General features: G+C 36.3%; 1 protein-coding gene across 1 annotated transcript in view; it reads right to left on the bottom strand.

Moving 5' to 3' along the window:
* Csmd3 (CUB and Sushi multiple domains 3) overlaps window positions 1-11,351 on the bottom strand; it is a 1,279,636-nt gene that overhangs the window by 347,995 nt on the left and 920,290 nt on the right. The window contains exons 28-30 of the mRNA XM_012516661.2: window positions 10,543-10,734; window positions 5,561-5,687; window positions 3,332-3,534 (exon numbers count right to left, since the gene is read on the bottom strand). Of these exons, the coding sequence (XP_012372115.2) occupies window positions 3,332-3,534; window positions 5,561-5,687; window positions 10,543-10,734 (522 nt within the window). The remainder of the gene's footprint in view (window positions 1-3,331; window positions 3,535-5,560; window positions 5,688-10,542; window positions 10,735-11,351) is intronic.

Raw genomic sequence — 11,351 nt, forward strand, 5'->3', positions numbered from 1 at the left:
GAGAGAGAGAGAGAGAGAGAGAGATTATGATTTACCTGAATAAAAGGGAAGAGGCTTTTGAGAATGCACGGGCAATATGTTGGAGATGAAGATATTTAATGCCGGGCTTGTAACCTCTCCATGAATGGATGCATGCATGCGTGAACGAAAACATGAGTGAGTGAATGAATAGGATAAAATAGATGATCTAGTAAAGAGGAATTTAGGTAGACACTGAAGTCATCAATAACCTGAATCCAAACTTTGGCCTAGAAGATTCATTAGTCAGTATATGGTCCATTTACCTCACTTTTAGTACTACTTATTTCTTTGAAAATTAGACAGTTATTTATAACATTCCTTACTTCATGTTCTAACATAGAATGAACGTGATGCCTCCGGGCAAAACAGCTGAAGGCCAAGGTAGCAACTGCCCCTCTTAAACAGGCATGCAAGACCTCTAGTTCTTTATTCTTTATCACTGGTTATTTGTGCACAAAATCTGCTTTCTGGAAAGTGATCTTTAATGGGGCCCTTGGTACCATAACTAGGAGCCCAGTGGCTAAGACACAAGACTTCCTTGCAGCTAATACTGTCTGATTGAAAGCTTTCTGTTTCCCCTACCAAATTAGCATGTGTATGCTGCATAATGATAGAGTTTAGCATTAACTGCTGAGTGTTTACTATGTACAAAACATGATGTATTCATCTACTCAGACACATGGAGCAATGAGTTACATCTCCAGGCATCTGCTAGAAGTATGACAAAATAATTAATTTTTGGAACTTCAGTGTACATAACTGGGAATGGGAAATGATACACCTTATTTCATGTTGCTTTTCCAAGGGCTCTGCAAGTAAAGCGGGTAAGGAGGCTGTTGGTACTAATAAAGACATCATATATGACAAAATATTTTCACTTGAAATCTTAACACTTAGGAAGCTATGTCAACCCGTGTTAGAAAAGACACCGTAATAGGCTAATTTGCACTGCCTAATGCTATTAACAATAACTAACATCAATAATTAAGTGTGAAAACTCAGATCATTACTATGGATTTCTCATCTTTGAACAGTCACATGAAGGCAGATTTTTAAAAACTGTAGTATATTATATATAATTTTATAACAATAATGTATATTATAATGATAAGTGTGAAAATGTCACACTAAACTTATTTATGAATAAATCTTCAGTAAAAATTCTTAGAAATGCACAGAAAATAGTCTATTTATATAAATCATATATAAATCTTCCTGGTCACAAACACTGCCCCTGAATCACTTATTCACATTATTGTACAAAGACTTTTTAGCACAGTATAGTAACTATTGTCTGTCTGTCTCTCTTTATTGTACAGGGTCTTGGTGCACAGCTCAGACTCCTAGTGATCCTCCTGCTTCAACCCCCCCAGCTCTGGGACTACAGGCGTGTGCCACCACACCCAGACCCCATGGCCTGGTCAGCGTGCTCGGGGAGGGGGCAGCACAACATTGGGTACCAGGGATCGAACCTCGGTCCCTGCACTTGCCTAAGCAGGCACTTAGTCCACTGAGCTATCTCACTAGCTCATATAGTAACTATTTAAATGTGGAACACTACTATTAATATGAGCTTAAAACACTGGGGCGGTGGGAGGGAAAAGCATTGCTAGTTGCTGAACTTAGAATAGAAGAACACGCCTGGACTTCTTCCCCTCAGGTGAACTTCATCTATGTGATACAAAGTCATTCATCAGTGTTGCTCAATTATTTCAAACTGCTTTGACCTTCTAGTTTGATAACTAGTTTTCGCCCATTCCACAGGTGATCTTGCAAATTTGTAAAGCTAGACAAATAAAAGATCCATTAGATAATTTTCTCAAAGAAATAATACGTTGGCCACCAAAGTAAAATTGACATTTAAAAATTTTAAATTTTCATTCTTGTTCTCTGACCACGGCATTAAATTCTTTTGTGCAGAACAGCATATATGCAGCAGCTTAGTGCCAAGGACACAAATGAAGCACAGTAATGCTTATTTCAGTGAGGGTATAGAAATTTATAATTTAAAGAGTCTAAACTACTTTTAAATAAATTTATAGATATACAATTCGCATGTTTAACAGAAGCAAAGTAAAATTAATAAAATACAGGTTAGCTTCATTTGTAATTGCACATATCCATTCATTACCTACAAAACACCATATTTTAGAATATCAGAGTATCTGCAATTAGATAGAAATATTATAGGCAGTCAGATAGGGCCAAGCCCTCAAGGAGACAAGACAAAAGACTAGGTGACCTTGCAACTTGGAAGAGACAGACACTCCCATATGGGCCACACCTCAAGACCAAGACAGAAGAGGAAACACAGCTACATACTTCCCTAGGGATGGGCATCAGGGATTGATATTCTAAATAAGTATCAATTACTTTGAAAGAGCTCTATTGAGTCACTAGCCTGACCCCCAACAGGAAGAGACCCTGTCCAGTATTCATGCCTACTCATTTGGTCCTGGACTTAATCAATTTTACGTGAGCAATGGTGCTTGTAGTCTCATTGGGTGAACATAGTTTTGTCCCACCTCATGCCCACCTAAGGGAGTCTCCATGCTCTCCATGACCTTTATAGATCTGCCTCATTACATGGTTTTACTCTGTAAAAGTTCCTGGAAGAGACATTTTCCTGGGGACTACCCACTCAGGGTCCCCCTGCTGTCCTTCTCTCACACAGGAGCTTTCTTTCCCTCAATAAATATATTCTATTCATAAAAAAGAATATCAGAGTATCATAGTATGTCCAGATTTCAGTCTCAGTATTTCTGAATTTGTGAATGTGAGATGCTCTGAATGTGAAAAATTCCATACTTGACCTCCTGTGATTGGCTACAGTTAAAATGCAGGTGTGCCAAAGCTATCAGATAAACAAATGCTCAGGAGATTCTATAAGGTGTACATGAAATGTGGATCAATTTTGCGTTTGAGCTTTACCCTGATGTCGAACAAGATATGCATATATAAATGCTTCAAAACTTGAAAAAATCTGGAATCTGCAGCGCTTTGGATGGAAATGCTCAACTGGCACGAGCCTTGCCATAGAATTATTTTCTTCGCTGAATTATTTTAGCACCGCTTTAAGGATAATGACTTCAACAAGTAAAAAGTAATTATAAACAATAAATGTTCAAAATTAAGTGCATTTCCTTTATCCAACTATATCTGACCTTAAATGTGAAGGAAAAGGAATAGTAAAATGCAAATACTTAACATGATTAACATTTTAAAAACAAAATTTGAAGCAATCAGTTTTACAGGAATATTAAACAGCATCTCTGTTTCATCCTTAAGTAATGGAGAAGGAAACACTCACTGGAGAACTGAATGGCGAATCCAGATTTACTGATATAAAAGTCCGTGTCGAACTGGATGGTCACTATGTTGAGGGTGCTGTGAATTCCTTCAGGGATAAGAGACCCACTGATTTCCTTCAGAAGCATCTCGTTTTCTGGAGGGCCATCCCAAACTCTGAGGATATCGTGTGATGCTTCGGTATCAAAAGCAAGAAACTGTAGGCTGGGGGAGAAGTGTATATATCTGATTGTTATAAACAAAGATTTAATTTTCAATGAAGAATAGAACATATGAACTTTTGGGGTAGTATAATTTATTTCTTTCAAATATGATCAAAAACACTATTTCCTCTTTTATAAATCACAGTAACTTCTTTTATACATTCTTTTCAGGGTTTCTACATCTGTAGTACTTACAAGAGATATCTGTGGGGGATTTTCAATGTAGCAGGCAGAGAGCAAATTTTTTTTTCCTTTTTTTGTACTTTAGGGAAGGGTCTGCAGGGTGTTCAGGGTCTCACTGCTAGATTGGATTCGTAGTGATCTGCCTGTTTACAGCCTCCCAGGAGCTGGGATTACAGGTGGGTGCCACTACACCCAGTCCCAATTGCAGTCTCAGTGCCCCCAGGGGTGGGGTGGCACAGCAGGCCTGAGGATTGAAACCCTGGCCTCAATAATCCATTGAGCTATTTGCCTGGCCTTTAGAAAGCAAAATGAATTACCATATTTTATTCATTTAATTGATATAATGATCTAAAAGAGTGGTAATATTTTTACTTTTATTTACTAAATAATTTCCCAAAGGCTGAGTCATAAATGAACTTAGGTTGATGCCCCAAGACATATTTTGTCAGTGTTTCATGTTAAATCTACTCTACATCTGATCGAGGCAAAATTAGTATCTGGTCATTTTTTGCCAAGAGCAAAAATTAGCACTTCAATTCTATCAAAATGCTGTACTTTATGTTCATGTTCACATTTCATATATTAATAGGGACAGCTTTAAGCTTGGATTAATATTTATAGCAAATATTTATCTTTAATTAAAAATCCCAGCTTACCACCAAATTTAATATTCTTGAGTTTAATAATTCTAATATTCAAACATAGCATTCAGGATCTGTAGTAAAGGAAAGCAAGCTGGGGTCCGCCCAGGCTGGCTACCGGGAGTTCTGCACATGATACCATGCAGGAGCCAGCTGATGCCACCCAGAGCCAGCCACATGCAGGAGGGCACCCCTAGAAGCTGTCTGAAAAGTCGTTTATACTAAGTAGCAAGTCTCAAAATTTAAAGTTATTATTATGATCAATAACAGACAGGCCAGTTTACATGCCCAGGAGGATTTCTTTATTAAGCCATCTGCAGCCAAAGCCATAGTGATAAACTGGAACTGAGAGGACGTGATAGCCTTGGACACCAGCTTGCGGTGATCCAGAAGGTGATGCTTCTGCACCCTTCAGAGGAAGAGCGACGTGAAGAACTGGGAGCCCCCACCTAAGCTCAGCAGCAAGGGCACCCAGCACGGTTGAAGGGGCCGAGGGCAGATGCTCAAGCAGTGTGCCCCAGCTCAGGGAAGAAGGGTCACATTATCGAGTCACTTTCTGCTCTTACTCCTTTTGAATGTTAGTACCATTGCATGTGGTGACAGTGACTTGCATTTTTTTTAGTACTGAGGATTGAACCTCAAGACTTTGTACTGAGCTACATAACTAACTTATTAATTTTTATTTTGAGACACTCTAACTAAGTCAAGAATTGAAAAAAAGAAAAAAAAAGTTCACAAGGCCAGCTAGATAGCTAAGCAGACTAAGCGCCTGCTTAGGAAAGTTCAGGGACCAGGGTTTGATCCCCAGTACCTCACGCTGGCCCCTTCCCCCAGGTGCGCTGAGCAGGCCACCGAGACCGGGTGTGGTGGTGCATGCCTGTTGCCCCAGTGCTGGGGAGGCTGAAACAGGAGGATCATTATGAGTTGGAGCTGTGTAGTGAGACAAAAAAACAAACAAAAATGTCCACAGAAAGCAGGAAAAATTCTAGAATTCTGTACTCTCTTTTACAAACCAAAATCTTATTGCTACAGCCCTAATATCAATAATCCAAGCAAATGAATACTTTTTCATATTTCCAAAAATGAAAACTTCCCTCACCATAGTTCATAGTATTGAAAAATGTTGCTAATAATTCATAGTGTAGACAGGTACTGATTGGGGAAGTCAAATTCTTTTGAAATGGGAAAGCAACATCTGCTTACCTGACAATGTTTCCTGGGTCTACTTCAATCATCCACATGCAGCGCAGATTATTGTCATAGGGAAAGGGGTAACCAGGAGATAAGATTCTCCCTGATGATTCTCCTTTAAAACGACCTCCACATTCAGCTAGCAAATAAAATAAAAAGTAGTCGCATGTTAAAAGCAGTCTTCAGAACAACCTACAAGCTTCTTAAGAGTATGTATTTTTTCATACAAAGGAAAATAAAGATTGATGCTCCTTCCTGAAAGCAATCATTTGTATAAACATTCTTAGCTTAAGCTCTTAATCTAAGAGTTTAGAATCAAGAATATTTTGTACAATAATAGAAGATCACCTCCAGTTAGGTTGCATAAAAGACAATGAAATAAACATAGGTAAGGTATAAAGGAGGATACACTCAAAGCCCCTGAGGGAAGCTGCAAAATATTTAGAGATATATTTTTAAGTAATACTTGTAAAAAGCAAAATAGATGGTAAATGCTCACTGCTAGTGAACTGCAGACTGAATAATTCATCATCTTGTTACCCCACCTCTGAGAAAAACTCATCTTTACTGTGGTCCCTTAGGCATTCTAAATTTCATTGTCCTTTTATTCTCCTTTAAATCACTCCAATCCCTTTCCTTTTTAATCTCCCAAAAGTCAAAGCGGCATTTTTATTAGATTTTTTTTTTTTATCTTCAGGTAAGACTGAGTTGGTTTTCATACAATGTTGTCTCTAATTTTTATAAAACTTAGCCAATTAAAATGTATTTTCACACCATATAATTAGAATTTTATCCTTTGAGAGATTTTCTCTCCCTGTTAATACACTATTTATATCTGAAGTGATTTTATAGTGGTAGGAAAGCAGCCTAGAAAGAACTCTGTATTGGAGAAAAGAGAGAATGGATATTTTAGTGGGTATATTGATCGACAACAATAGCTCCTAGAAATAATAAGGACAGTCTGTAATCCATTATATATTTCAAAAATATCTGTATTATCCTGCAGCCATAAAACAAATAAAGCAATTTTCTTTTTTTCATAAATATTTGATGATATTTCAATAGTTTGATTTATTATTCTTCCAATTGTTTCTATCTTTCTTAGGTTGAACAGGTTAAATATAGTTTTTTTGTTTAGCTCTTTTATTGTTAGATCAAAACATGCCAATAACAGAAGGTTATATCATTTGGAGGAAACCTGGTAATATTAGAGTCTACTGCCTCAGATTTGTAAGTCCCATACATGCAGATTTGTTTCAAACATATTAGATACTACACTGCATGATATTAATAGTGCTACCATCCCCAGCTTGTTAATCAAATGCTAATCTAAGTGTCCAAGTACATTGTATATGTGGTTAACATCTCTGAGCAGTTTACACTAAGAAAAGGAGAATAAGTATCCTTCTTGGTGTATGTGGCCTCATCAGATCCACTGAAAGGCCTTTAAGAGAAAAAACTGCTTTTGAGGAAAAGAAGAAATTCTCCTTCCAAATTATAGGAATCAACTCCTGTTTCAATTCCCGACCAACTGGTCTGCTGTGTAGATTTTGGACTTGCCAACTGCTAAAATAAATTGACAAGTGAATTAATTTGTTAAAGTAAATATATATCTCTTCAGAAAAGAGAGAGAAACCCCATTAGTTTTATTTCTTTGGAAAACCTTGAAAGACACACACTCAAAAGGCTAAAAGAGTATTATTTTGTACTGAAACATAAATTTAATCTATAATAACCACCATAGATGATTTTTAAAGAAGATACTTGTATTTGAGGTGTTATCCTCACATGTATTTCCTGATTTTTAAGTAAAACCTTTGTTGTAAAGCTACAGCTATAATACTAATGCAAATTAATCTTCCATGATTTGATTTGTCACTACTATTAGTATATGTTATTTTGAGAACAAAGTTGAGACTTCTTTCTTAGACTGATTTTAGTCAATTGGAGTTTCGTATACTGTTTTATATCTTGAATTTAAACATAGGTTTTTTCTATCTCCATATCCCATTTTTTTCCCAATAATGCCTCCTGACCTTCAGTGAGCCAATAAGTCATACTATACCACTGGCTTTTATGCCCTTACAAAAACTTATGTTGGCCAGGTAAAAATAAAACACATTAAAGAAGAATAGAGGTCAAATCATTCCAGTTATGTCCTTCAAAAATTATTTTTGTTTGCTCGATATATAACTCAGAAACATAATTAACCTAACAATAGTACAAATAATTGAGAAAAAAATGTATTTGACAGAGATAAAAAATACAGCCACAATAGACACCTCAGGTCAATGAACAGAAAAGCAGCTATAACCTTAGGTCAAGTAGTAATGTTATTAATTGTCAGTAAGAAATACAGTCTAAAGCAGAGCTTGATGTTCTGTCACAGAATGGACTTTTTCTTTTATTTTGTGGCTCAGGCTGCCTGAAGGCCAGGTCTGGTAAGGCAGGTGGAGCTGGGGACCAAACCACGGTATCCTGCGCCTGACTGTGTTTGCATGAGCAGGCGCTTAAACAACTGAGCTAACCAGCAGGCCCCCCAAAACGAGAGCAGTTTGTTTTGTTTTGTTTTTGTTTGTTTGTTTTGCTATTTCAGGCTGCCTTAAGGACAGGTCTGGTACAGCTTCTGGAGCTGGGAATCGCACCGTGGTCTCAAGCGCCTGCCTGCGTTTACCCAAGTGGCACTTTAAACAACTGAGCTATCCGGCAAAGCCCCCAGTCTTCTGTCATGGAAATCATAGGTATCACTAATCATGTGTCTAGATGTTTAAAAACTGTTTAACTTCATCTTTATTATTATTTATTTATTTATTTATCTATTTATCTTTTTGCAGTACTGGGGATTGAACAATTGAACTCAGGACCCTGCACTTGCCAGGCTAGCGCTTATTCCACTGAGCTATCTCCCTAGGCCCTTCATCTTTATTATTAAAAAATATGTATCTTAAGGTATACCCTGGTTGGACACATTTGATTTACATGCTTTTTATTTTCTTTGGCCTATTAGTCTGGTTTCAATCTGTATACATTGTAATTAACTTTATAATGTCTCATAGGAGTACCTAAATGAATCTGATGCTGATGATGTAAAAGGGGAGTGGAGAGAAGGAGAAAAAAAGAATTCAAATGTGCCAACTCTCCTGCAGGGAATGTAATTATGATGTACTAAAGCATGCAATAATAAAAGGAAAAACAAAATAAAGTTTATAATTCCCACGAAATCTTGTACAATATTAAGTCACTAAGTTTACCTTAGAATATTTTTAAATGTAAAATGCAAAACATAATTAAAAACATCTGACTTGAGATCAAATGACTTTTCTTGTGCATGAAAGCTTTCCAGAAAAAAAGTCTTCATGTTTGTTCTACATACTCAGAAAATTTTAAGTCATTGTTCTGTAATTTTTAATTTTAAGGAGAGTGTGGCAAATGAATATTTGCAAGTTAATTATTTAGTGATGTTACAATTCTTAAAGCTTTTCTGAACATATTCTATATTCACATCAAAGAACGAATTCTCTTCAGAGAGAATGATGGTATATTTTTCTTATAACCAATTCCAATGGGTAAATATTTGGTCATATTCCAGAATCGCACATTTTTGATAATTAAAGTTGATTTTTGCTGGGGATATAGGTAATTGGAACAAGCACCTGACTAGCAAACACAAGGTCCTGAGTTCAATTCCCGGTACAAAAAACGTTGATTATTATTTTAGATAATATCTTCATAATCTATCCAAAATACAGATGCCATCTGAAATAACAGATTTCAATTACATTTTGGCTAAATGAACATATTTGCTCCCTGTGTGAACCAGTGTTTAAATAAACCAGCTGAGATCTCTTTTCATTAGAAACATCACACAATTCTAAATGAATTCTAACAAGTTTTACAGTGACTCTTATATTTACCATAACAAATACAGGGACACAAATTTTCCAACTGCATTAAAAGGTTTAGGTTTCCATAATTTTCAAATTGGAAACATTAAGCACATCCTGTTACTTTCTAAATATCAATTATACCTCAATAAAACCATAAAAATGAAATGGTCAGTCAATTTTACGAATGCAGGCAAGACCCAGAACAGACTTCCCTCCCAATAAATGCCACTAAGAATTAAGAATGGCTAAGTAATTGCAACTTTCTTGTTCCCTATTCATGAATTAGTGTTAAAATTTTTTTTTTGGCCTTGTATTCCTACCCAACTTGGTACCCACTTGATCTTGGGAATACAAAAAGTTAAAAGGGAGAGGATGAGTCTCTGTGATTTTTATCCACCTTTCTATCTCCATATACTTAGTTATATAATAACATGTATCCCATCTACTGAAAAAAGAAAAAATAACCCTTCTCTAACTCCAAGTTAGCCTTGTGAGGCTGACTTTACTGTGTCTTTTCATATTGAAATCAGTTGTTACAGTGTCCATACATTTTAAAAAATGCAGTTTTAAAAATGTTTCAATGTATATGTAAAAAAAAAATGTCTTTGAGCTGAGAATACAGCTCATCTGCCTGCCTGGGAGGGGCAAGGCTTGAGTCCAATTCTTGGTACCAAAAATAAAATAATAATAATAATAATAATAATGATAATATGAAAAAATGCCTTTGAAGTTATTCTGAATAGTTTGTTATTTTTAATCCATCCTAATTCCAAAATGTGCAATGATTTTGTAAATTATGAAAATAAAATTCAATAAATATGTATGATCAAAAGTCTTAACATCTTTGTAGTGATTTAAATTTTCTATGCAGAACAGAAATAAAATGACTTCATACAAACCACATTACTCCCCTAACCATTGCTAAGATTCTGAGAAGGATCCTTATACTTCTCAGGCATTTCCTTTTAACACATTAAATTTTATTATTATCTTTTACTTTAGGTTAGTCTCGTGTGCGGCAGACAGAATTGCTTGATCTTGGAGAGTGTAATTTGCTCTCATTTTCACAGACACGTTTATTAGCACAAATCTAGACGAGGATCCTACCTATGCAGGACGGCAGCGGGTAATCCCATGCCCTTCTCTCCCCCGTCATGCACTTGAGGAGGCTGCTTCCGTGGAGGGTGTAGCCTGGGTTGCAGCCATAGATGATGGTGCTCCCAGCAAAGTGGCCCTGGTCGCTGATCTTGTATCCAAATTGTGGAATGCCGGGATCTTCACAATGTGAAAGTTCAAAACCTGGTAGGAAAACAGAAATTGATTAAAAGCAAACTGTAGGGGGACAATTTAAAACTATATGAATTATTTCACTTATTCATTATTTCATAGATGAGTTACATATTTTTCCTGGTTATATTATTCTTGGCATATTTAATTTAATTTAATTTAATTTATCTTATTTTATTTATTTTTATTTTGGTGGAACCAGGGGTTGAACTGAGGCCGTTGCGCTTGCCAGGGAAGCGCTTATTCCACTGAGCCACCTCCCCGGCCCCTATTTAATTTTAATAGTACACAATAATACTCGCTTTTTTCTCTGATAATTAGAACTTGTACTTTTACAAGTAATCAATGATATGCTCTATATTAACATACCAGGGCTTGAAGTGGTAAGCTTGCTTCCTGCCTACATCAAATGACTTACAGTTAATATTAGAGTCTCAGTTATACCATGATAGAAAACATAGATGTTGAATAGGGTGTTTGACTCCCAGTAGAGAGCTCCTGAAACCCTTGGCATTTCCTAAGTGATACAGATTCAGAAGAGTCTTACTTCAATGAGTCTTTTTCAACTATGAGATCAAGATCATGAATGTCCTCCCTCTCTCTCTGTCTCTCTGTCTCTCTCTCTGTCG

The sequence above is a fragment of the Octodon degus genome, unplaced genomic scaffold (assembly GCF_000260255.1).
Source record: "Octodon degus isolate 3935 unplaced genomic scaffold, OctDeg1.0 scaffold00118, whole genome shotgun sequence".
Taxonomy (NCBI): domain Eukaryota; kingdom Metazoa; phylum Chordata; class Mammalia; order Rodentia; family Octodontidae; genus Octodon; species Octodon degus.